At 44.4% G+C, this 27636-nt stretch overlaps 1 protein-coding gene across 1 annotated transcript in view; it reads right to left on the bottom strand.

Annotated features, from left to right (window-relative positions):
- Positions 1-27636, bottom strand: part of KAZN (kazrin, periplakin interacting protein) — a 621239-nt gene that overhangs the window by 60771 nt on the left and 532832 nt on the right. The window contains exons 5-7 of the mRNA XM_044668681.1: positions 25497-25627; positions 20158-20208; positions 15741-15864 (exon numbers count right to left, since the gene is read on the bottom strand). Coding sequence (XP_044524616.1) covers positions 15741-15864; positions 20158-20208; positions 25497-25627 — 306 coding nt within the window. The remainder of the gene's footprint in view (positions 1-15740; positions 15865-20157; positions 20209-25496; positions 25628-27636) is intronic.

Here is a 27636-nt window from a genome sequence, read left to right as displayed (position 1 = left end):
TGTGTCCAGTGCTCTCTTTCCTCTCATTCTCTCTCTCCATCTCCCTTCCTCTCTCTCATTCTTTTCTCTCTTTCTCCATTCTCTCACTCTCTCTCTCTTCTCTCTCCCCCTTTCTGTTCTCTCTCTCATCTCTGTTCTCTCTCTCTCTCTCTCTCTCTCTCTCTCTCTCTCTCTCTCTCTCTCTCTCCCCCCCTTTCTCTTCTTCCTCTTCTTTCTCCCTCTCTTTGTCCAGTTGTCCATCTCTTCCTCTCTGGGTTGTCCTGATAGAATGTAAACTCCTTAAGGCCAGAGACACGTTGTCTTTAATCTTTATATGTAACAGCATCTGGTACATAGTACCACTTAATGAATATGTGACTGATTCTTTTTCTTTCTTCCTCTCTGTCTCTGGGAGTCTCTTCTCTGCCTTTCTCTCTCTGCCTTTTTGCTTTCATGTCTGGCCGTCTAGCTGGGTGCCTCGGTTTTCCTTCCTAGGACTGTGTGCACGTGTCTCCGATTTCCTCTGTGGATGTGTGTTTCTCTCTGCGTGTACTCCTTTATGTCTGCCACTCTGAAGATTTCTTTATGCTTCTCTCTCATAGCTCTGCCTCTGCATCTGTCTGTGGGCTGTTTTTCCAGCCCTGTGTCTATCTGCTTCTCTTGGACTTTGGGTTCAAGTCTCTCTCTCTCTCTCTCTCTCTCTCTCTCTCTCTCTCTCTCTCTCTCTCTCTCTCTCTCTCTTTCTCTATCTCTATCTCTATCTCTTGTCTGCCTCTATCTCTGTGGAAGCCCTTCTTTTCAATTTTTCTGCCTCTCCATCTCCATGTGTCTCTCTGTTTATCCTTTGTTTCCGAGTGTCTCTATGCTTAGCACAATCAACAATCACTTATTAAGCACCTACTGTGTGCCAAGGACTACTCTAGGTGCTAGGGTTGGGAGGGTTCTCAGGAGTGGTTCCAGCTCTTGCTGCTACTAAATTACCATCTTGGCTCCCCCCTTTTCTAGGTGCTCAGGAAACAAAACGTTGCAGCGAGCGTCTCTCTCTCTCTCTTTTTTAACCCTTACCTTCTATCTTAGAATTGATTCTAAGTATTTGTTCTAAGGCAGAATCTTTAGGGTCGGAGATACTTTGTCTTTTATCTTTGTATCCATGGCATGCAACAGGGTCTGGAACATAGTAGTCACTTATTATTAATATTTATTTATTTATCAACACATATTTATGTGTTGATGTCATTAGTGATAAGGGCTAGGCAATTGGGGTTAAGTGACTTGCCCAGGGTCACAGGGCTAGGATGTATTTGAGGCTACATTTGAACCCTAGGACCTCCCAGCTCCAGGCCTGACTCTATCCACTGAGCCACCCAGATGCCCTGCTTCCATCCCATTTCTGTTTCTTTCTGGCTGTCCGTTTCTAAGTGCCTCCTTTCTACCTTTCTCTAGCTCTGCCTCTCTCTGCCCATCCTCTCTGTATCACTTCCTCCCTCCCTGCCTCTCTACTTTGCTGCTTCTGTAACTCGGTCTGTCTTCTCTGTCTCTGTCTCTCTTGGTTTGTTCCTCTCCATCTCTGTCCATGCCAGCCTCATTCCATACCCCCTTGCCTGTGAAACACTTCTTCCAGCTCTGAGCTGCTGATTGGCCTGCCTGCCTGCCAAGGGCTTGCGTTGGCTTCCATTGGTAAATGCTAAATGGACAGCAGCTCCGTCTTTACCCATCTGGAGCCCAGACTGCTCACTAACCTTGCTGAGAGGGGCTTGGCTGGGGGCGCTTCCTGGGACCAGGATGTCCTGATTGATACCCAAAGGCAGATTCTGAAATGTTTTTGGAAGTTTGAGGCATTCTATAGATTTCAGGGAAGGCTACCATTATAACTGGAGTCGCCTTTCTCCACATCATAGACTTGTAGAAGGCAGCCCTTTTCGACTAGGGAACTAACGATGAAGTTCTAAAGGTTTAGCAGCCTCATTGCAAGTCTTCTGGGAGCTGGTCCGAGACAAAAGTCCCGGACTAAGTGGCAACGATGAGTGAGGTCAATAGGAAATGACCAGTCTGACTCTGGGGCCACATCAAATTGACAAGGGCGTAGGAGCTTGAGATCATGGATGGAGGAGTCTCAGAGAAGAGCTAGTTCACTCTTCTCATTTTACAGATGAGGAAACTGAGGCCCTAAAGGTCAAGTGATTTGCTGAAGGTCACCCAGGCAGTAATCATCAATAGTTGGATTTGAACCCAGGTCTTCTGACTTCAGGGCCAATGCTTTTCCCATGATACCACGCTGTCTCCAGTTTAGTACACGAGGATGTCTCCTAGATGTAGAAACCAAAATGAAAACAGAGTGGCCCAGCAGGAGGGGACCTGATTTGGAATGCTAAGCCCAGGTTGTCTGGCTGTATGATGCTATCAGAGAGGTAACCTTGAGCATCTCATTTTTTCTGTAACTTTGAATAATAGCACAGAAACACCGAGTTATTTAGGCTGGTGTCACTTCATGGGCTTTTTACCTCTTTGCATCTACACAAAGGAAAATGTATGGTAGAGGTGTCATCATTTTTATTTTATAGATGGGGAAACTGAGGAACAGAGAGGTTAACCGACTTGTTCAAGACCATACAGTGAAGAGATAGGAGAGCTGAAATTGGATCCCAGGCCTTTCGACCCTAAAATCAGGGCTCTGTATGCCCAGGTATTGCTAGATTGGAGATGGCATCCTTCTTTAATTAGTGACTGGCCTCCAAAGTTCCTCCTGACTAGTGCTGAGATTCTAAGGTCTGTTAGCCTCAGTCCAGGTGTCCTGGGGATCTGGTCTAGGACAAACACCCCGGATTGGGTGGGAACAATGAGGTTGATAGGAAATGACTAGACTTGGAAGCCAGAGGCCAGGCTCTGGGAGCAGAAAATAAGCCCCATCTTCCTCCTCACTTCCCTAAGATGTTTTCAGAAAGGGAAGAACTCTGTTTACAGGTGGGCAAGCCTCAGTTTCCAATCAGCAATGTGGTCCTGGGTATATTACCCCGGAGAAAGAGTGTAGAAAGAGCTCACTAATTCTTACATCTGAGGACCTGATTTCAGTTCTTAGCTCTGCCACTTGCCACCTTCTGTTACCAAGGGTGAGTCCCTTCCTCTTGTTCCTGAGGTCCTTGCCAGTTTGAAATAAATAAATCTCTGGCCTGGGGGATCCAAGTCAAGAAGGGTCTGCAGTGTTTGCACCAATATGCAACCATGGAATGCCTCTGAGATCTCCTGAGGCTCAGAGTCCCTGCAGTTGATGCCCCATGGGTGTAGACACTGCTGTCTTCAGTTTATGGAGAACAGTACTCTGTGCACACAGCCTTTAGCTATGTTCCTCTTCTTGTCTGAGCCTCAATGGTTTTGTCTGTATTGTGGGAATTAAGCTAGGTGGCTACTGACACACCTGGATTTCTCTGTTCTAAGATCCTTCTCAGCTCTGACATTCTGTGCTCTGAAACCCCTCTCAGTCCTGACATTCCATGTTCAAAGACCCCCTCCCACCCCTACCCCCCCACCAGCTCTGACATTTCAAGTTCTAAGTCCTCTCCCAGCTCTGACATTCCATATTCTAAGTCCCCTCCCAGCTCTGACATTCTCTGTTCTAAGCTCCTTCCCAGCCCTGACACTGTTCTAAGATCCTTCTTAGCTCTGACATTTTGTGCTCTAAGACCCCTCCCAGCTTTGACATTCCATGTTCTAAGCCCCCTCCCAGCTCTGACATTCCATGTTCTAAGCCCCCTCCCAGCTCTGACATTCCATGTTCTAAGGTCCTTTCTACCTGACACTCTCTTTTCTGAGATCCCATTCTACTCTGACACTATGTTCTACGGTTCCCTCTGGCTCTTACATTTACATTCTGTGTTCTAAAATCTCTACCAGTTCTACCCTACTGTATTCTGAGTCCCTCTCCAGCTCAATGAATTCTATTAATCTACCCAAATCACAAATGGGGGTTAGGATCTTGTCCTTTGCCTGAGGATCTCTGGAACCGCCTTGGCCTTCTCATGACCCATTCCAGAATCTTCCCTCTCATTATTTTGTCCTCTGACTTTATCATTTTCTTCAACATCTCTGAGTTCTAGGGCATCTCAGAAACCAACCAGTCCAACCCCCCATTTGGACAAGAACCTTCTCTATATCTTACTCAACAATTAGAGTGGCCTTCCAGCCTTTGCTTTGTCCTTCATCATTCTAATTCTCTCCAGCTTATCAATGTTCCTCCTCAAAATATGGCACCAAGAATGGAACACAGGGCTCTGGATATGGTCTGAGCAGAGTAGACCATTCCCAGGCTCCTAGACACCAGCAGTTTACTGCTGCTCATCTTTTCTTTCCTAATTGGTTTCGTTGCCCCTCTGAATGCTGTCTATTACTTCCCCTGCCCCCTATCTGATAACAATGTTTTTTCCTTCTCCAAAGTCTCTTGGTTCTAGATCTGGTTACTTTCTGTTGTTGTTGTCCAGTCATGTCAGTCATGTCTGCTTCTTCATGACCCTACTTGGCAAAGATCTTGGGGTGGTTTGTCATTTCCTTTCCCAGCTTTTACAGATGAGGAAACTGAGGCAAACAGGGTTAAGTGACTTGCCCAGAGTCACACAGCTAGTAAGTGTCTGAGGCTGGATTTGAGTGCTCTATCCACTGTACCACCCAGCTGCTCAAAGGTCTGGTTCCTTAGCCCTCTCTCTTTCCCATCACCTATTTTATTTACACACTGGGATGCTCCTAGGGCCTTGGAGAAGTGGGTAGATGGCTGGCCTCAGAGCAAAGTCTCGCTTGATACACACTTAGGTAAGTCACTTAACATGTCTGTGCTCTAGAATATTCTGAAGGAGGAAGGAAACGTGATATTCTACACTGGTAAACGGAGTCCCCTCTGTCAATGAAGTCACAGTTCCAGTCCCTAGCTTCTATTCTATGCTCCTGGCACTATAGGCTTTCTCTGGATGCTCTCCTTTATTTTTCTCATGACTTAATCTGTTTCTCAACAACAAGAGCTGGTATTTATATAACACCTACTAAGCGCCAGGCACTGTGCTAAGTCTTGGTACAAATATTATCTCATTTGATCCTCACAACATCCCTGAGAAGTATTATTATGAGCCTCATTTCAGAGTTGAGGAAACTTAGGTTAAGAAAGGGTAAGAGGTTTGCCAAGGGTCACCCAATGGGTAAGTGTCTGAGGCTGGATTTGAACTCAGTTTTTTCTCACTCTAGGCGTAGTACTCTATCCATTGTACCACCTCACTTGCTTTAAAGATCTAGGGAGGGGGGTAGCTAGTTGGCTCAATGGATAGAGATAGCCCTGGAATTAGGAAGACCTGAGTTCAAATCCAACCTCAGTTATTTCCTAGTTGTGTGACATTGGGTAAGTCACTTAACCCCATTTGTCTAGCCCATGCTCTTCTGTCTTAAGAGTTGTTAGAAGGTTTTTTTTTTTTTTTTTTAATTTTTAAACCCTTACCTTCCATTTTAGAATCAATACTACATATTGATTTCAAGGCAGAAGAGCGGTAAGGGGTAGGCAATGGGAGTTAAGTGACTTAGCTAGGAAGTCTCGAAATCCAGATTTGAACCCAGGACCTTCCAACTCCAGGTCTGGTTCTCTATGCGCTGAACAATCTCACTGCCTCTCAAAGGTAAGAGTTTTTAAAAAAATAAAGATATAGGGAATAAAGAAGATTCTGTCATCTTCTAGCCCCCAAAGCTCTTGGCTCCTAAGAAGAATGTTAATAAGTTAGACAGGGGTGGAGATGGTGGTCCTGTTCCTTGACCATTCCTGGAGTGTAGACCGTTGCAGGGCAATGTGACCAGGCCAGACTTTCCGGCACCGTCTGGTGTGCAGTTACTGAGACAGCCGAGCAGCCTGGAATGGAGCACAGGAGATGTCTGATGGGTGAGACATGGGGGATGTCTGATTGGGAGAAAAAGCTTCCTTGTGAAGTAGGGAAAATCTCCTAATGTATAGGCAGGTTGGGAGCTTCCTGGCCCAGCAGGCACTGGGCTTTTGTGTCCTGACTTTTCTTCGGCTGAGAAAGTGCACAGCAGGAACTGATGTAAGGGATTGTGGACCTTCCTGGAGAGCCTCGATCGGGAAACAGTGGGCCTCCTTCTGATGGGTTAAAATGGTGGAATTTCAGAGCTGGGAAGAACCTCAGAGATCATCTAGTCCCACTCCCTTCATTCTATAGAAGAGGAGACCAGGAGCCCAATGCTCAAAAAGACTTGACCCACAGGCTCCTCGAGCTGGAACTGGGAGGTCGGAGGCCACCAATCCAACCTTCTCATTTTACCTCTGAGCAGCTAGTAACTAAGATGGTATAGAGTGAGTATATTATACAACATAGTAGATAGGAGTCTAAGACTCAGAGCCAGGAAGTTCCGAGTTCCAATGGTGCCTCGGATACCTACTCACTGTAAGACCTCTAGTAAATTGCTTAACCTTTTCTAGCCTCAGTTTGCCTAATTGTAAAATGGGGATAATAGCCCAGGGCGACTCTTATGAAGGAGCAGGGACTCAAGACCTGGCTCCAACTTACTTTCCACTGTTCCAAAGGGCCTCTTTATTATTTTTTATTTATTTAAAGCCCTTACCTCCAAGGCAGAAGGTAAGGGCTTTAAATAAATAAAAATACTATGTATTGATTCCAAGGCAGAAGAGTAGTAAAGGCTAGGCAATGGGGGTTAAGTGACTTGCCCAGGGTCACCCAGCTGGGAAGTGTCTGAGGTCAGATTTGAACCCAGGACCTCCCATCTCTGGGCTTGGCTCTCAATCCACTGAGATGCCCAGCTGCCCCCTAAAGGGCCTCTTTATAAGCAGCTAATGGATATAAAATACTTTGTAACCATCAAAGAGCTATAGGAATGTGGATTATTCTTGGGATTATTTCTGCTTGAGGTCACAGAGCTCATTAGTGGTAGAGGTGGGTCTACTATGGACCCAGAGACCCAGCTCCGATCTCCAAGGAGAGCCTTTTGTTTTGGAGAACACTTTGGGATCTCTCAAAGGTATGCCCAGCCTCAGCGAGTGCTAGCAGTGCCAGGAAGCCCCTAATCTGCCTACACTTCGGAGGATTTTCAATATTGTTTCTCTAAGGGAGCATCCTCCCCACCCCCCCCAGGCCCCCTACACTCCCCCGAAGAACTCCGCCAAAGGACAGGGTGTCTCTCACCCATCAGACATCTCCTGCTGTGCACAGATGGTGTGGGCTGGACTCTGAGCCATTACAATTCAGTCCCTGCTCTTTGAGAGAGGGCTTGCGGGACTCTTGCACACCCCAGCCAGCCCGCCAGAGCACCCTCTGTGACCCCAGGGCAGCCTAATTGCTTCCTTCTCAGTCAAATGGTCTCTGTCTGAATTTAAATAGGCCTGACATCCGCACAGCTGCCAGCTCTGCTCCTAATTGGAGGCTGGCATCTCCTGGGACTGGGTACGAGAAGCTTGGGTATGAGAAGTCTCCATGTTTCTAGCACCTGAAGGCTGCAATCCTAGACTGAGGGAGACCTAAAGGCTAGGAGGAGATAGCTGGCTCAGCCGTGGAGGTATTGCTAAATAGGAAATTAAAGCTCTGTTCAGCTGTCTTGCATAGTTTTTTGGTAGTGTGACAGTCTGGGCGCTGTCTTCCCCAGCCCCGATGGGGGACTTTTCATTGGAGTTATTTTATTTAAAGAATAGTCAAGAGACTTAGGATTCTTTGATTCCCTGGCATTCCCCTCCTTTGTTTATTTTTTTATTCTCAAATCCTTACCTTTAAATCTGGTCTCAGATACTTCCTAGCTGTGTGATCCTGGACAAGTCACTTAACCTCCATTGCCTAGCCCTTACCGCTCTTCTGCCTTGGAACCAATTCTTAGCATTGTTTCTAAGATAGAATGTAAGAGTTTTTATTTTTAAAAAATCATTATGGACTCCATTAAAAAATAACTCTTACCTTCCATCTTGCTCAGATTACAGAAGAGATTTAGAGTTGGAGTGAACCTCAGAAGTCATCTAGGCAAACTCCTTTATTGCATTGTATTGTATTGTATTGTATTGTATTTTTTATTGGAGTGATGTGCCATTTTCTTCTCCAGTTCATTTGATAGGTGAGAAAACTCTGGCAAACAGGGTTAAATGACTTGCCCAGAGTCACACAGCTAGGAAGTATCTGAGACAAGATTTGAACCCAGGACCTGGATCTTGATCTACTGAGCCACCTAGCTGTCCCTCATTCCCCTCCTTTAAATTAAATAGACACCCAGGGATTAGAGGGTTAGGTGTTCTAGACAACATGGACAAAATAAATACAAAGCCTCTAAAGTTACCTTCCTTTTCCTCTGCATGAATTTTGTATTCTTTACTGCTACCATGGTCTTGCCCATCAGATTGTTAAGTTTTCTGAGGGCAGAGGTTGTTTTTGCCCTTCTTGGCATTCTATCTACCCCTTAGCAGAGTATCTGACTCATAAAAGGGACTATAAATACTTGCTTGCATGCATACGGTAGCACGCTGTTGTGGCTGGTACCAAGATGGAATTGATGTTTGATGAAGGGGTGGAAAGAGGTCTGAGTCTGAAGCTCCAGAGCACATTTCAATCCCAGCTGTGCTACTAAAACGATTGGGATGAAACTACAACCCTTCCCTGGGCCTTGATTTCCTCCTCTGTGGCAATAAAGGGTTTGGTGGCAGCCAGATAGCACAGTGGATGAAGCACCCGAAATATGGCCGCAGGCAGGAAGATTCCTCTTCCTGAGTTCCAATCTGGTCTCAGACACTGACTAGCTGGGGGATTCTGGTCAAGTCACTTACCCCTGTTTGCCTCAGTTTCCTCACCTATCAAATGAACTGGACAAGGAAATGGCAAACCACTCCAGTAAAAAAAAAAAAAAAAAAAAAACAAAAACAACAAACAACGACAATATAACAATACAACAAAATAAAGGAGTTGGCCTAGGTGACTTCTGAGGTTCTCTCTAGCTCTCAATCTGTGCTCTGGTCTTGCTCTGAGTCTCAGTTTCCTCCTCTGATGGATCAAATGACTTTTGAGTTGCCTTCTGACTCAGCACTATTTCCCAAGCTATATTGGCTTTCCTTGGAGTTGGGAGACTGGCCTCTAGATCTACTACTACTACTACTACTACTACTACTACTACTACTACTACTACTACTACTACTACTACTACCACCACTACCTCTAGATTACTGCTACTACTACTACTACCACCACTACCTCCAGATTACTACTGCTACTACTGCTACTACTGCTACTACTACTACTACTACTACTACTACTACTACTACTACTACTACTACTACTACTACTACTACTACTACTACTACTATTACTACTACCACTACCACTATCACTACTACTACTACTACTACTACTACTACTACTACTACTACTACTACCACCACTATCACTACTACTACTACTACTACTACTACTACCACTATCACTACTACTACCACTACTACCACTACTACTACTACTACTACTACTACTACTACTACTACTACTACTACTACTACCACTACCACCACTACCTCTAGATTACTGCTACTACTACTACTACCACCACTACCTCTAGATTACTACTGCTACTACTACTACTACTACTACTACTACTACTACTACCACTATCACTACTACTACTACCACTATCACTACTACTACTACTACTACTATTATTATTACTACTACTACTACTACCACTATCACTACTACTACTACTACTATTACTACTACTACCACCACTACCACTACTACTACTACTACTACCACCACTACCACTACTACTACCACTACCACTACCACTATCACTACTACTACTACTACTACTACTACTACTACTACTACTAGCTCACCCTTATATTGTCATGGTCTACAAAGCACTTCCCTCACTTCTAACAATTATCTGGGCTAGCCAGTATCAGTGGAACTCTTCCCATTTTATAGGTGTGGAAACTGAAGCCTCGAGAGAGGTGAATTGTCCAAGGACATGTAGTTAATACCAGACCAAGGACATGTAGTTAGTACCAGAAGAGTTCAGTCTCATGTGAGTCAAGATCCAGAGAGAGCAGAGCTGGGCTTAAAATCTGGGACTCCTGCCTCTCCTGTGCCCTAGATTAAGACAACCAGCTTCTTTCATATTGGAATAAATTCATATTGGAATCATCTGTATTCCATCAAGGCAGAAAGGCAGTTTTTTAGAGATCACTGAGTCCAACCTCATCATTTTACATATGAGGAAACTAAGGTACAAGGTCATTAAGTGATTTGCCCATTGTCAGAGAGCTAGTAGGTGCTGGACCCGGAGTTCAAATCTAGTCTCAGAGACATATTGTGTGACTTTGGACAAGTTGCTGAACCTCTTATCTGCCTCAGTTTCCTTACCTGCAAAATGGGGATAATAATAATAATACCCAAACCCCTCCCCATCCAATGAAATAATATTTGTAAAATCCTTTGCAAACTTTAAAGTGCTCTTATAAATGTTTGCTCTCCTTGTTGGTGTTATTATTATTATTATATTGGGGCAGGATTTGAATTTAGGTCTTCCTGACTACAAGTCCAATGTTCTAATAGTGCCTCAAAAAGTGGTAAAGATTGAAAGAGCAGCTTCCCTGGGGCAAGTGAAGCATGCCAGGGACAAGGGCTCTCAAGAGATGACTGGCATGGGACCAAGTCAGTGGTAGGAATGCTTTCCAGGTCTAGGGCTTGTTATTGTTCAATCCGATGAAGCCCTTGAGTCCTGGGATGTGGCTGAGTGAGCTTCTGAGGTTAGAGATGGCCTGTGAGACCCCAAATACCCACAGGATTCTAGAGAATAATTAGTCATGAGGGGAAGTGAGGCAGGAGAGGTTTCAAAAGGCCCATCCAAGTCCACAGAGCAGTCTTTCCACTGTGGGACATCCAAACCTTCCTCCTGCACATCAGGAGAGAGGAAAGGCTAAGGGGATGGAATGGGTGGATTCTGCTTGCTTATTCTGCTGGTTCTAGGAAGTAATCTATTCCTTATTCGTCAGGGAAAGGAGGAGGTTAGGATGAGTCCCCCAACAAGGGGCTACTTATTTTTTGTCCCCATCATGTACTAGACTTTATATTAGGAAGACCTGGATTCAAATTCTGTCTCAAGACATATTATTTGGATAATCCTGGATTTCATCTCTGTAAGACTCAGTTTTCCTATCTTTAAAGTGGAGATTTAATAGGACTTTTCCTCACAGGACTCTTGTGAGGGCCAAAAGCACCTTAGAAAATCTTAAAGCATGTCAGCTTAGTATTATTATCATCTGGTTAATGAGTTGTTGTTGTCCAGGAATTTTAATTGTGTCTTAAGACACTTTGTAACCCCCATTTAAGATTTTCTCGGCAAAGATCCTGGAGTAGTTTGCTATTTCCTTCTCTAGTTCATTTTACAAATGAGGAAAATGAGGCAAACAGGGGTATGTGACTTGGCCAGGGTCACATAGCTAGTAAGGGTCTGAAGCAGGATTTGAACTCTTCTTGATTCCAAGACCAGTACTCTATCCACTGAACCACCTAGCTGCCCCTGTAGTTAGAACTGGAAGGGACCTTAGAGCCCACCTAGTCTGAGTCTTTTATTCTGATCCAGCAGGAGAAGTCCTGTTTTTGGACTGAGAGATGTGTGTTCAAATCCTGCCCTGTTTACTTATTACCTAGGTGACCTGGGGAAAAGTATTTGATTTCCTCAGTCATCAGTTTCTCATAAAATTAGAGTCCCTCGCCGTGTGAGAGAGACCGGTCCTTGTCCTTAGTGGCTCAGTAGCTAGAGAGCCAGGTCTGGAGATAGCAGGACCTGGGTTCAAATCTGGCCTCAGACACTTTCTAGCTCCGTGACCCTGGTGGGCAAGTCATTTAACCCCATTTGCTTAGTCCGTGCCCTTCTGTCCTAGAGTTGTTACTAGGACAGAAAGTCAGGGCTTTAAAAAAAAAAAAAAAAAAAAAAGGACTTCATTGGCTCAGGGCACTAACTAAGGCTTAGGTCAGGAACACAGCTTCCTGGCCACCCGGGGCCGAGAAGCCCTGAGGAGGCATCCTGATTCACTCTGGGAAGATGGGTTCAACTAAGTTTCCTAGATCCTCAAGGAATAAGCTTTCCTTATTATGACCGGAAATCTCCTATTGCTGATGGATGGACTCGTTTCATTATAATCTTAAAAATCTTGAACCTAAACAAAAAGACTGACCTGGTCAGCCCTGGCCTATTACAAGCTTCCGGCTCAAAATCAGTCAGTTAACATTTATGAACGAGGAAACTGGGATAAAGGACTGGAGTGGACTTGTCCCTGAGCCACCATTTGAATCTGGGGGCCCTTTGACTTCCAACCCAGCGCCCTTCTCTATTTACGGTGTTGGGCTTCCTTAAGGAAGAGGGGTGTGATGGGAAGAGAGCCAGAGTTAGGGTTGGGAAAAACCTGGGTTTAAACTCCCACCTCTAATGCTTTTGGGGGTGCAGCTAGGTAGCCAGGTCTGAAGTCAGGAGGACCGGGGTTCAAACTTCAGATATTTCCTAGCTGTGTGACTCTGGGCAAGTCACTTAACTCTGATTGCCTCAACCTTGCTGCTCTTCTGCCTTAGTAATGATCCCAAGACAGGAAGTAAGGGTTAAAATACTTTGGGGAGCTGTCCTGGGCAAAGTCCCATTGGCATCCACAAGAGGATGCTTATAACATGGAATCTAAGTTCTCTGAAGCTATTTGTGCCCCGTTTGGACTTCAGGAGACACAGACAATTGAACAGGGGTGGATCAGGCCTTATGAATGACAGAATATGGCAGCCTTGACAGTGTTTGGGGGTGGAAGGGTCTTTAGACCGACTCATCTGGTCCAAGTCCCTCATTTTACAGAAGAGGAATACAAAATTAAGGGACTTGCCCAAGGTCACACAGCTTCTAAGTGTCAAAGTCTGCATTCAAATCCAGCTCCTGATACTCTGGAGTCAGGGCTCTCTTCCCACAACACCACTGAGTATCGATTCGTCAAGCCAGAGATTAGAGCTTTCTCTCTATTTTTTGGGGGGGTGGGAAGGGGGGTTGCCTGCTCTGCGCCCACCCGTGGATTAGTCTGGAAGGCTTCTTCCTGGATGATCATTGAGCAAATAGCTCAGCTGAAGTTTGGGAGGGTGCTCCCTTCCCAATGGGGTCACATCCAACCCAGCTTTCCCAGACCTAGCCCTGGAATTCCAAGGTTCATACTACATTGAGGGTGGGGGAGTAGGGGAGGGGAGGAACACCCTGAGCTGGCAGACTCCCCACCCTGGAGGAAAATAGAAACAATCAAATGACATAGAATTCAATCATATTTTAAAATAAGCTTTATTTAGATTTTTTTTTATATTTTTATATTTGCATCCATGCCTTCAAGAAACCTTTCCCACAGGAAAGGTTATTATTATCTAATGTTACCCATAACTCATATGCTATTTGTCATACTTCTCTTAAATAAATCATCCTCTTAGTAACTTTTAGAATTATTTTTTTTTTAAATCTGAAATGAACAGGAACTACTAACTTATTACCAGGAGAGGCTGTTTTGTTTTCGCTATTATGGCAAAAAAAAAAAAAAAAAAGACCGGGGGAAAGAAAAAAAAAAAAGAAACTCAGGGGGGCAAAAGTGTTTTCTAGACTATTCCTCCATAGTGACAGATGCTGGTAAGGGCAGCTTCCTCCCAGACCTGGGGGAGGGGGGGGTCCAGATCCGAAGCCCCCATCTGGGGACTCCTGGCAATTTTCCACTCCTCCCTTTCCCCAAACTGCTCATCCCCGCCAAAAGAAATGCAGAAGCTAGCTAGCTCGCCATACCAATGTTTGCTTTGCTCTGTACTTTTAAGCTAAAATATCCCTTTTTTTTCTTTTTTTCCTTTTTTTTTTCCAAGAGGGCACACTGCGAGGAGTTATTAAAGCAAACAGGCTTCCTAGAATTGAGTACTTGTTTGACTTTAAAGGGTATGGTCAGCGGGAAGTGTAGCAAATGGTCACCTTCGGTATAGACCTGTCTGACTTGTATCAGAAGAAAGAAAAAGGGGGGAAAGGGGGAAATCACAGTTAAAAATAAAATCGGCCATCTGTTTTTAGACCTCAAGCAGGCCACGGTCTGCCTGCTATCATCAACGCACACAGCCCTTTAGCTTATGAAACGTGGTCAAGTGGGTGGGTGGGTGGGTGGACAATGCCTACGAGAAGGTCCGGGAGAGGCCCCTCGCGGACAGCTCTTCCTACCTGGGTTTCTAAGCCTAACCTGTTGCAGGAGGGGATGGGTGACGAGACAGAAAGAGGCCCAGGGAGTTTTGGGGGAAGTGCCAGGGACTAAAAGACAGACATTGGGTATGGGATGGGTCCCCCATGCTGGAGAAGGACGCCTGGCCCAACATCCCCTTGAGATGGGGTGCCACGACTCCCTTGGAGACACTCCGTCCTCTACTCTAAAGGAACCGTGAGGGATGAGGAACAGAATCAAAGCTAGGGTCAAAGAAGCTCACCTCTCGGCCAGCCCTCTCTGCCCAGTTCTCAGATTGGCGAGCCAGCTTCGTCCACCCCCCCCCCCCCCGCCTGCCCCGTTTTTGTTCATGATCCTTCACCCGGGGCCAGGCCACTCCTGTGGTCAGCATCCAATGCCCCTAGAAGGGCCAGACTGAGGCTATGGGGGTATGGGAGGGTCTAGCCTAGAGGAAGGTGGCTAGAGAGAATGTTCATGAGACAGAGACAGAGAGAGATGGGAGAAGGAACAGAAAAATGCCGGATAAAATACAAGAGATTAAAATCACACGTTCCCTGGGCTCCGGCCATCTTAAACGCTATCTCTATTTGGCAGCAGCGTGATATAGAACATATAGGCAATAGAAACACACCCGCCTCCCTCCCACCCCTTGGAAAAATAGAAATTCCAATATTTATGCAATAATTTAGATAGAATAAGTTTTCTGCTTTTGTGCAAATAAATTAAACGAAACCATTTTTTTTCCTTCTTAAAGAAAAAAAAAATTTAAAAACTGGCAGGCCATTAAAAAAAGCCTATTTCTTTTTTTTTTCTTTTTTAATCTCCCATGAACCCAGCCAAGAAGACGGCTAACTTGGCTGGGCTCATTCGTCTTTGTGGACAATATACCTTGTTGGTATTTTTCGTTGTTCATGTGACGGAGGCACGTGCCCTGTGCACTCTCGGGGAACCCCCTCCCCCCCGCTCCCCGCAACGTTCACACCAGGTGGGAGAGGGGGAAAACAGACCAGATACAGAACGCACCACAATTTGGGCTCCAGCAAGAGCAGTTTGGACAAGAGACGTTTACAAGCACAAGGTGCACACGGGTTTGTTTTTCATTATTTACAAATACACAGCAGTCCTTCAAGTTTCATAAAAGAAGGGGTGCAGAACAAAGAAAAGAGAAAAAAAAAAACAACCCCCAACGGAACAACAACAAAAAAGGATTAAAACGAAACAAAACAAACAAAAAAAATAAATCAAACCCCGAACATGAAAGAAACAAACTGACGACGAGGAAAATAAAATGAGAAGACGACACGCCTGCGTCGCTGCGGGGACGACAAACAGTTAACATGTTCACACACAGTTCGTAATATATACATCAGTTACAGAGGTGGCGGCGGAGGGGGGGGGCTCACGCTTCGGGCTCTCCTCGAGGTTAGACACATCCCCACGCACACAGACGCACACACACACATACATGGGCAGCAGTTGGAGGCCAGTCATCACCAATCTGCGTCCTCCTCAATGTAATAATCGGGGGCAGTACCATCAAAGAGGCCTGGATCGAGGGATTTCCGCTGCTTCCCTCTGGCAAAGACCCGCGAGATGGAGCCAAATCCCATCTTCTCTTTCTTCTTTTTCCTTTTTTGGTCTTCGAGATCCTCTAGTGACTAAAAATGGCAGGGGGGAGAGAGAGAAGAAGGAAATGACAGTTAGACGTGGGAAGAGAACTGTGTTAAGGGAGGATGACGGTGGTTAACGGCATTGGAAGGAAACCCAAAGTTGGAACTGAACAAAATGGAGAAATTGGAGGATTTGGGGTCCTTAAAAAAAAAAGTGATTGTAGGGGGTAGTTGGGTGACTCGGGGGATGGAGAGCCAGGCCTAAAGATGGGAGGTCCTGGGTTCAAGTCTGGCCTCAGATACTTTTCTGGCTGTGTGACTCTGGGCAAGTCACTTAACCTTGTTTGCCTCAGTTTCTTCATCTGTAAAATGAGCTGGAGAAGGAAAGGGCAAACCACAGATACTTCGTACCTGGGCAAATCATTTAACCCTGTTTGCCTCAGTTTCCTCACCTACAAAATAAGCTAGAAGAAAGAAATGGCAAACCACTCCAGTATCTTTGCCAAGACACGCCCAAATGGGGTCACAAAGAGTTGGATGTGACTGAAAATGACTTCTTAGCAAAAATGAGAAATAGGTCTTTGTTGGCTAAGATAAGGTGGTTGGACTGGGTGGCCTCTGAGGTTCCTTCTAGCTCCAGAACTAAGACCTTATGAAATGATGATTTCAATTCCATTTTCTCAGGTTTTTCAAGTTTTCTGAACTCCCTGAGAGCCATATTTGTGTGTACACATGGTTGATCTGGTCTTGGATAGAAGGACTAAATGGCCAAGTTGGAAAGACTTCAGGGCCATCTACTCCAGCAATTGAACAGAAGTCTGTAGCAGGTATTCCCAACAAGGAGTCATCCAGCTCCTGCTCAAAGACCTCGAATACTGGGGAGGGAACCCACTACTTCTTTTTCTTTTTTAAAAAAACCCTTACTTTCTGTCTAAGATGGAAGGGCAAGGGCTAGGGAGAGGAAGTGAAGTGACTTGCCCAGGGTCACAGTTAGGAAGTGTCTGGCTTCATCTGAACCCAGATCCTCCCTACTCCAGACACCAAGCTGCCCTCTAGACTACTAATTCCCGAGGGAGAATGTTCCACAGGTTTAAGCATCAGAGGAAATCCTAAAATCCTAGATCCAGAAGGAGAAGAAAACTTAGAGGTCCAACCCTAGAAGCTTAGAGGTCCAACCCTACACCTTTAGAATCTTAAAGGTTCAAACCTAGACCTTTAGAGTTCCAACCCTAGACCCTTAGAGGTTCAACCTTAGACCCTTAGAAGTTCAACCCTAGACCCTTAGAGGTTCAACCCTAGATCCTTAGAGGTACAACCCTAGAACCTTAGAGGTTCAAACCTAAACCTTTAGAGTTCCAACCCTAGAACCTTAGAGGTTCAACCCTAGACTCTTAGAAGTTCAACCCTAGACCCTTAGAGGTTCAACCCTAGATCCTTAGAGGTTCAACCCTAGACCTTTAGAGGTCTAACCCTAGACCCTTAGAGGTCCAACCCTAGAACCTTAGAGGTTCAAACCTAGACCTTTAGAGTTCCAATCCTAGAATCTTAGAGTTTCAACCCTAGACCCTTAGAGGTCCAACCCTAGACCCTTAGAGGTCTAACCCTAGAACCTTAGAGGTCCAGTCCTCTCATTTTACAGATGAGGAAACTGAGGCCAGGAGAAGTTAGGTATCCTTTGCTTAATGCAAATGTTCTCCCTAATGGTCAGCTTTGATTTACACAGCTTACATGCCCACAATTCTTTGTAGGTTATCTTCCCCATTAGATCATAAGTTCATTGAGAGCAGGGAACGTTCTTTTGTCTCTTTGTATCTTTAGCACTTAGCACAGAGCCAGGCACATAGTAGGTGCTTAATAAATGCTTGATAAATGACTCAGTGACCTGCCCGAGGTCACCAGGTAACATGCAGCAAAGCTGAAATTCAAATCTATGTTTGCTGACTTCAGAGTCACCACTCATCCTGCTTTGCCACCTATAGCTTCCCCAGCGGAATCCTGACTTTCTTATTTTCTGTGGATACTGGAAAAGGATTTCTCCATCTCTGGACCACAGTTTCCCCCTCTATAAAAATGAGTGAATTGGACCTACAACCCTACGATTCCATAAAGTTGCAGAGTTGGTTTGGGAATAGGTGACATAGCCAAGATTCTAAATGGAGGACCTCGAATGGGGATGCTCTGATTCAAGGTGTGGCTGGATCTTCAGCCCCATAAAAGGCCTTGTGGTGGAAAGATGAGGATGCTGCATGTGGAGGCCTGGGTTCAAATCCCACCTCAGGTGCTGAGTGGTTGTGTGACCTTGAACAAGTCTCTCAAACTCTCCAGATTCTTGTTGCCTCATCCATTAAATGGGAGAAATAATAATCCTTGGGCTACCCATTTCACAGGGCAGTTATCGTGAGGAAAACATTTTGAAAACCTTAAGACATTATATATAAATAAGACCTATTTTTATTATTCTTATTTCTTTTAGGCAAATGGGGTTAAGTGACTTGCCCAGGATCACCCAGCCAGTACGTTATCTGAGGCTAGATTTGAACTCAGGAAGATGAGTTTCCCTGATTCCAGGTCCAGTGCTCTGTGCACTACGGTGCCACCTAACTACCCCTGAACTATTATTTTATCTCCTTTTCTACAGGAAGTCTTTTCCCACCCCACTTAGCTGGAGTGCGTTCCCTCTATTTTTTTTTAAACCCTTATCTTCCATCTTAGGATGAATACTGTTTATTGGTTCCAAAGTAGAAGAGTAAGGTTTGGGTATGGGGGTTAAGTGACTTGCCCAGGGTCACACAGCTGGGAAGTGTCTGAGGCCACATTTGAACCCAGGATCTTCCATCTCTAGGCCTGGCTCTCCATCCACTGAGCCACCCAGCAGCTCCCAATTCCCTTTATTGATTATCTCCAATTTAGAGCTTGTTTGTACACAGCTGTTATTTCCCCATTAGACTGTGAGCAACTTGAGGGCAGGGACTGTATGGTGCTTAATATATATATATATATTTTTTTTTTTTAAACTTTACTTGACATTATGAACCTTATCTGTTGCAGAGTGAGAAATCGGAAGCCACATGGGCATTCTGAAGTCACAGAGTCCAATCCCTTTATTTTATTTTATTTTAGTTCAAATTTATATTCTTGTCCTCCATAGGAGAGCTTGTCTTTAATATTCAATCAGTAGATATAATTAGCTCACTCGTACACCCAGTGGGGATACACTGTAGGTCAATGGCATTTACTATCATACGAAGAATAGTTTCAAAATATCATCCCCACTCCCCACCCAGAACCTGGGGTTCATGCTCCCACAAATCTCTACAGTCACACCGGTAACCTAAAATGCTCCCACAGCAACTGGGATAATATTGGGCAAAACTTGGAGTATAATGATAGTAAGCCATACATGCAAGGAGGGAGCACTTGTTTTAAAGAGGAAACACAATGGGAGCAGCTGGGTGGCTCAGTGGATTGAGAGCCAGGCCTAGAGAAAGGAGGTCCTGGGTTCAAATCTGGCCTCAGACACTTCCCAGCTGTGTGACCCTGGGCAAGTCACTTGACCGCCACTGCCTAGCCCTTACCACTCTTCTGCCTTGGAGCCAATACACAGTATTGATTCTAAGATGGAAGGTAAGGGGCTAACAAAAAAATAAAAATAAAATAAAATAAAGAGGAAACATAAGCCCAGAGAAGTTAAAGTGAGTTATCCATGTGACAGATGTAAACATCAGTCATGTCCTATAATCTAGTCCCTCTTCTGTCTTTCATAGTTTGGCAAACAGTTCATTCTCTTGATTTATGGAGTTAGCAAGCTTCTTTCCCTGACATTTTTTTCTCAAACAAAATTTTAAATCTTGGATTTTTATTAAAATACACACTCCATGAGATTTGGGGTTTTCTTGGCAGAGATCCTGCACTGGTTTGCCATTACCCTTTCTAGCTCATTTTACAGATGAGGATACCGAGGCCCATACAGTTAAGTGACTTGCCCAGGGTCATACAGGTAGTAAGTGTCTGAGGCTAGATTTGAACTAGAATTTCCTCGGCTCCAGGAGCCCAGCTCTCTATCCACTACGTCACTGCCTGTCAGCATCAGGGGGAGCATTTAAAGCCAGGTCCCACAATTCCAAACCCTTCAGTCTTTCCCCAGGCACCGGCTCCTTCATCTCTGCGGCCTCCAGCTGCACACACGGCAGGTGGGGGAGAGAAGGAGTCCCCTTCTGGACTGGTAGGCGCGTGGTGAAGGAGAATGAGAGGAGAGCTCCTCCGGGGCAGAGGTGCCATGGGCTGGGGTGACTGGGCTCTGGGTCCGAGAGGCCCCGGCCGATTAGAGGAACTCCAGCCTACCTGTACAATTGGGTTGTGTAAATTCTTCTGGACGGGTCCTGGACTGTCCCCCTACCAGCAAAAGGAGAGAGAATCAGTTGATGTAAGAGAATCACACCCCACCCCCATGAGAAGACGTCCCATCTCCCCCTACTGCCACCCTTAGAATCAGAGAATCCCAGAGGCAGGAGGCATCTCAACAGCTTTAAAATACCTTCAAAAGAGTCCTTTGGCTTTTGCTTAAAGCCTGCCAGTAAAGGTAGAGTCCCACCTTCCTTCTTTTTTTTTTTTTTTAATTTAAAGACAGAAGGACAAGGGCTAGGCAAATGGGGTTAAGTGACTTGTCCAGAGTCACACAGCTAGGAAGTATCTGAGGCCAGATTTGAAGCAGCCCCACTATTTCTAAAGACAATGGTAATTACCTCAGTGGTCTCCCTGGGCTGGGCTAGGCTAAGAATCCCTGTGGATAAGATAATCTATTTTTTTTTTTTAAACCCTTTACCTTCAGTCTTAGAATTAATACTGTGTATTGGCTCCAAGGCAGAAGAGTGGTAAGGGCTAGGCAATGGGGGTCAAGTGACTTGCCCAGGGTCACACAGCTAGGAAGTGTCTGAGGCCAAATTTGAACCCAGGACCTCCCATCTGGGCCTGGCTCTCAATCCACTGAGCTACCCAGCTGCCCTGAGGATAATCTATTTTTAATTTGGCTCTTTCCTTCCTCTCCAATCTTTTTACATTTTACTTCTTTCTGTGTAATTGGTTTAAATCTTTTGCCTTTGAACTATATTTCCCCGGAGCCCACTGACTTCCCGTCTTTATGTGCTGATGCAGACAGGCGATAAATTGGGTGGTCTTCCGGGGCTAGCCCTTTTTTCCTTCCTATGGTGTCTTGCAGCTGGGAACGTGAGCTGTTTGAACAGGTAGATTAGCCATGTGGTTTTATTTTGTTACCTTTTATTTCCTTTACTCCTAGTGACTACTAATAAATCGTATAAAAACACAATATTTAAAGTTGTTATTATATATTAATTTTTTTCTATTTAAAAAAAATTTTAAAACCCTTAACTTCTGTGTCTTGGCTCCAAGGCAGAAGAGTGGTAAGGGTAGGCAATGGGGGTCAAGTGACTTGTCCAGGGTCACACAGCTGGGAAGTGTCTGAGGCCAGACTTGAACCCAGGACCTTCTGTATCTAGGCCTGACTCTCAATCCACTGAGCTACCCAGCTGCCCCATTATATATTAATCTTAATTTTTACATTTCTAAACGTTGTCATTTTCAACTTTCACAGTTATAAGGTGAAAAATTTAGAGCCAGAGAAGTGTTCTGAGGTCCAGTCCAATCCCTTTATTTCATCTTATTTAAACATTTTTTTTCTTTTTGTTCCCCATGGGATAGCTTGCCTTTAATAGTCAATCAATAGATATAATTAGCTCAAATGTATACCCAGTGAAGAAACTGGCCATTTTTCTGCTGGTCATGCAGGACACTCTGTCTCCCAACTCTGTGCAATTGTGCCGGCTATTCCCCATTCTTTCTCACTTGCAGTTCTTATGTTTTTTGGCTTCTTCAAGACTGAGCTAAGTGACTTCCTTCCACAGGGAATCTTTCCTCTATGGCAAACCTGCTCCAGCCTTCCTGGCCTCCTCATTTCTAGTTCCTTCCCTCTCAGATGACCTTTCCTCTCTACGATATATACCTTGTATGCACATAGATGGTTTAAAAAAAAAAATAAAACCCTCACCTTCCAACTTGGAGTCAATACTGTGTATTGGCTCTAAGGCAGAAGAGTGTTAAGGGTAGGCAATGGGGGTCAAGTGACTTGCCCAGGGTCACACAGCTGGTGCACATAGATGTTTGAAAGTTGTCTCTCTCAGGAGAAGGGGAGCTCCTTGAGGGCAGGGATCCGATTTTTGCCTTTCTTTTTGTCTCTAGAGCCTAGCACGGTACCTAGCACACAACAAGGGCTTCATAAACCCTTGACGACTGACTCGAGGGGATGGGGTGCAGTCCTCTCATTTTACAGAGGAAGATGGCACCCTGGAAAATCAGTGAGTCATCCCTTGCTGGTAGGTGTCAGAAGCGGGATTCAGCAGCTGGCCCTCTTATTCCTGAGCTGGTACCCTGAGACAGAGGAGATGCCATCGAGCTTCTTTAAAGAACAGACCACAATTCCTGGGGTGGATGGCGGACCTTAGATATAAGCTGCCTCCCACCAGCCTAAACCAACCATACTGGCAATGAAAGTGAGAGGAAAAATGCCAACAATCCCATGTTTCAAAGCTTCTGCCCAAGTGCCTGCCATAAAGAGCACGCTGAGGAATCAACCGGAGCTTGCTAATTGTCTGGCTTCTCTGGATTCCTTTAAGTCCACCCAGATTCCAGGATTTTTCGGTATGTGTATGTGCGGTGATGGGGAGGGGAGGGACCCTCTCACTCATGGAGACTGCAACGTCCTCTAAACCTTATTATAGAGACCTCAGGAGTTGCTGGGGCTGAGAAAATCCTTCCCTGGGTGGCCAGCCAACTGATGATAACCCTCTCTGAGCCTAATTAGCCACGGTGATCCTTGGGCGGCAGGCAGAGAACGTCACCCAGCTCCAAAAATCTAATCTCTTCCAATTCGTCTAGGAGGCTGCCCAGGCTTGTGCTCAGGGGCATGGCAGAGCCTTGGAGACCTTGGGGACCTCTTCAAACCTCAATGAGGCATCTAATTTAGGGGAGACATTTTCCTGTAGAAAGTCGTCTTATCATGACCATTTTACATCTGCATAACAGTTGACATATGTATATTTTTAAAGCTCTTACCTTCTGTCTTAGAATCAGTACTGTGTATTGGCTCCAAGGCAGAAGAATGGTAAGGGCTAGGCAATGGGGGTCAAGTGACTTGCCCAGAGTCACACGGCTAGAAGTAAGTGTCTGAGAACCGATATGAACCCAGGATCTTCTGACTCTGGGACTGGCTCTCTATGCATTTAAGCACCTAGCTGCCCCAATGCTCAACATTTTGAAAAGTACTTCTATAAATATATTATCTCAGTCCCATGAGATGTGGAAAACAGGTGATGATCACCCTTACTTTAAAGATAAGGAAACTGAGGCAAAGAAAACTTAAACTGCTGTCCCCAAATAAAATATCCTGTGAATAGCAGGGCCAAGACTAGAGAGTCTTGGTCCTTTGACTCAGAGGGCAGGGGTCTGTGTGTTCACTACAACTTATGCACCTCCTCATCACTTAAATCCATTTCATGCATGAGTCAAGACATCCTCAAGATGCCATTCATCCTCTTTGAAATGAAGGATGAACAACAATATTGAGGTTTGGAAACGTGTACAATAATCGAAGGCTTTCATATGTTGGGGGAACCTGGTCGTTTGGACACTCCCTCGCCCTGAAAAAACACCCTACAGCTAAAGGAATGCTGTTCTCCAGTGGCAGTTTACCTGAAATGTAGGCATTGTGTGTAGGTGGAAACAATATTCTGGTTGGGCCAACCCAAGCCTATACAAATCTTACTTGATGTGTAGAGGCCAGAGCATGAGAGGATCTGGAATCTTAGAGAAACAGAGGGCAGATGAGGGTGAAAGAAGAAGATTCCAAATAGGCAGATACCTTGGGAGATCTGTGTAGCCTAGAAGGCATCAGCCTGGGCTGACTGTGTCTTTAGAAGAACCAAAACTCATGAACCATATTCAAAGAGGTGGGAGAGGCTAAAGTCATTTTAGTTAAATTTTTGGATAACAGATTCACACTTTACAAGCTGTCTTTCTGATTTCTTCCACTTGCTAATAATGCCTTCTCTTTTCTCAAAGTCTCTTGTTCTTATTTATCCATGCAAATATGGCATTCTTCCAAGAAGACTAGAAAGTCCACAAGGGTAAAGACAATTTTTCTTTTGTCTTTGTATCCTCTCTCTCTGTGTCTCTCTCTCTCTCTGTGTCTCTCTCTGTCTCTCTCTCTCTCTGTCTCTCTCTCTCTCTCTCTCCATCCATCCATCCATTTTTATATATTTTGCTCTAGACTTGTTATTTCACTGGATTGGGAATTCTCAGGGTAGAAATTCTCTCTATGGACACAGATTGGCTACTTGTAAATTGGTGGTTTCAAAATTCAATAGAAACAGATCCCTGTGTGACCCTATTGACTTAGAAAACCACAAATTGACATTATCCGTGTTGTATTTTTATTTATTTTATTAAATATTTCCCAATGAAATTTTAATCTGGTTTGGCTGTACTTAGGAGCTTGGCTGTTGGAGTTGGACAGCTCTGTTGAAAATAACCTAGTCTTAGAGAATGGCCTTGGGCATTGGGAGGTTCAGGAACTTGCCTGGAGTAACAGAGTCAGAATGTGTTTGAATCCAGGCCTTGCTGGCTCCAAGGCTGGTCCCTTATCCATCAGGCTTACTCTGACTCTCTTATAATATAATATAATATAATAAGTTCTCAATAAGGACTTAAGGCAAAATAAGATATTCTAGGGTAGATCCCTAATCCTTTGAGGCTGATGTCTGAGATCAAATCAACTGTCCTGGCTCCTGGAAAAAGTGTGTTAGTCCACTTTCCCATGCTTATCATTCTTTTAATTTTTCAAACTAAATATGCCTCTCTGGCCACCATTGGCTTATGTGTGTTGTCTCCCCAGCTGCAATGTAATCACTCTGAAGACATGAACTATCTTTGCCTATTGATTTTGTGTTTGTATCTCCAGCTCTTAGCACAGTGGTGGGCTATAGTAAGCACTTGATAAATGCCTTTCCATTCATTCATTCATTCATTCATTCATTCATTCATTCATTCATTCATTCATTCATTCATTCATTCACTGATTCATCCATCCATCTATCCATCCATCCATCCATCCATCCATCCATGGGGGTACATGGAAAATGGTGCTAGGTCAGGTTGACAAGAATGACTTCCTTGCTCGTGGCTACAACGGGGAGGCAGGGATAGCCCCTGCCTTTCTCCTGGGCTCCCACACTAGAGAATTATCCTCTTCCTTATGTTCCCTAAGACTCTGATAGCAAACAATCTCCATTCTTTTTTTCTACACCCCAATACTACTGCAGTTGAAAGAAAGGGAATATGGAGTACTAGGCAAATGAGCCAAAGGGGCTAGGCAAAGGGGCTGAGTCAGCCTGGAGTGAAATACAAAAGTCAGAGTGTTCTCACTGAAGAAGGGAGAGAGGAAGCAGAGAAGAAAAGGGAGGAAGGGAAGGAGGGAGGGAGGGGAGTGTCTTGCCCATCCTACCAGTGCTTTGCTTTGAGATGGAGGATGAGGAGGGGGAAGAGAAGCCATTGGAGTGGGAGTAGGATAGAAGGCAAGAGAAGGCAAGGAACCCCACCCTCATTGGCCTTACATTGCAGAGGGAGTGCGTCCGGTGACGAGGGGAGTTGATGTCACTTGGCGTTGACGATCGATCTCCTTCAGCCGCAGATGCGTCAGAGATGATGGAAGGCTGCCGAGAATGACAGGGGCTCACCCTGACAGCTGGAAATTGGGAAATAATAGGTGAGGAAGAGAATGGAAAGGAACAATGGTGATGCTACTATCCTTATTTACCCCAAGACCTTCCCCAGGGTCACCCTGCATACATACACCCCTGCTCCATGGAGTTTTCCTTCTTTTAGTTTTAAATTTGAACCCCCTTTGCCTTCCAAAATACCCAAACATTAAATAAAGATGATGATAATAATAATGATAGTGTTTAAAAAAAAAAACAAAAACCTCCTACTTTCTATCCTGGTAACAATTCTAAGACAGAAAGGCAAGGGCCAGCTAATCGGGGTGATGTGACTTGCCCAGGGTCACATAGCTGGAAAGTGTATGAGGCAAGGTTTGAACTCATGTCCTTCTGACTCTAGGTTTGAAGCTCTTCTGTTGTGCCACTTAGCTGTCCCAATAATGTTAATAAATAATGTTAATAATGTGAATATATGTTAATAATGCAAATAAAATAATGATGGGGAAAACAACAATAATGACAATGTTAATAATGACAACAATAATAATGATGATACCAACAATGATGATATTAATAATGATATTAACAATATTGATTACAACAATAATGATGAGAAGTATGTCTACAGCACTTTATAATTTTTTGAAGTGCTTTACATGTTTGAGCCTATGAGGGAATTATTAGTTTCATCTTTCAGATGAGGTGACTCTACTTCCAAGAGGCTAAAAGATTTACTTAAGACTCACTCGACTAGCAGGGTCATAAGATCATGGAATCAGAGACCTAGAGCTAGAAGGGAATTTTGAGGGCATAGAGGTCTTCCCATACTGTTTTACAAAGGAAGAAACTGGGATCCCAAATGGTTCAGTGACATACCCAAATCACACAGCTAGTAAGTGGCAGACCCAGGATTTAAATTTGTCGTTTAACTCCAAAATGCAGCGCTCTTCCCACTACATCTGACTTTCTCTTAATGCCTATTATTGGGTATTATAGCCATAGCCATTTCATATATGTGTGCGTGGCTTGTCCCATGGTTAGATGATGAATGTCTTTGTAAGGTCAAGGACTATTCCTTGGTTAAAAGATACAACTTTAAGACTTACAAAGAACTTTATATCCATGATCTCACTTGATCCTATAAGACAGATACTATAAGGTATTAAATTATCCTCATTTTGTAGATGAGGAAACTGCTATTCAGAGTGGACTTACAAAGACTTAACCAAGGATATATAGCTAGTGAGAGGTAGGTTTTGAACTCAGAACCCTGCTTACTTCAAGCTGGGCTCTCTTACTACCATATCAGGTTTGAGAAACGTTCACCAAATTGTCTTTAATTCTGTCCATTGCCTTCTCCCTTCCCTGAACACTATGAAGCACTCTAAGAATGGTAGGCCATGGGGTCTAGCCCCTAGTGTTCTATTTCCATGACTTCATCAACATGGTGGAACTTCCAGTATAGGAAACTCCCTCACAATGTAGAGAGGCTATTTTGCTTTTTAATATAAATTTTTGAAATATTTTCCCATGATTATATGATACATGTTCTCTCTCTCCTCTTCTCTCCCCCCTCCTGAGCTGACAAACAGTTCCATTGTGTAATACATGTATTATCACTCAAAGCCTATTATTCGTTTTTGTAATAGAGTCATCTTTTAAAATGAAAACCCCAAATCACATACCCGAAAAAACAAGTGTTAAATCATGTTTTTCTTCTACATTTCTGCTCCCACAGTTCTTTCTCTGGATGTGGATGGCGTTCTTTTTCATAAGTCCCTCGGCATTGTCCTGGATCGTTGTATTGTTATTAGTAGCAAAGTCTGTTACATGTGATTGTTCCACAATGTTTCAGTTACTGTGTATAATCTTCTCCCAGTTCTACTCATTTCACTTCAAATATGTTCATGTAGGTCCTTTCAGTTCTTATAGAAATCAAGGGATTAACCTTTCTTTCTTTCTTTCTTTCTTTCTTTCTTTCTTTCTTTCTTTCTTTCTTTCTTTCTTTCTCTCTTTCTTTCTTTCTTTCTTTCTT

Source organism: Gracilinanus agilis, chromosome 3 (assembly GCF_016433145.1).
Source record: "Gracilinanus agilis isolate LMUSP501 chromosome 3, AgileGrace, whole genome shotgun sequence".
NCBI lineage: Eukaryota > Metazoa > Chordata > Mammalia > Didelphimorphia > Didelphidae > Gracilinanus > Gracilinanus agilis.
Note: the sequence above shows the minus strand (reverse complement) of the source record. Positions and strands in the feature narration are given on the sequence as shown.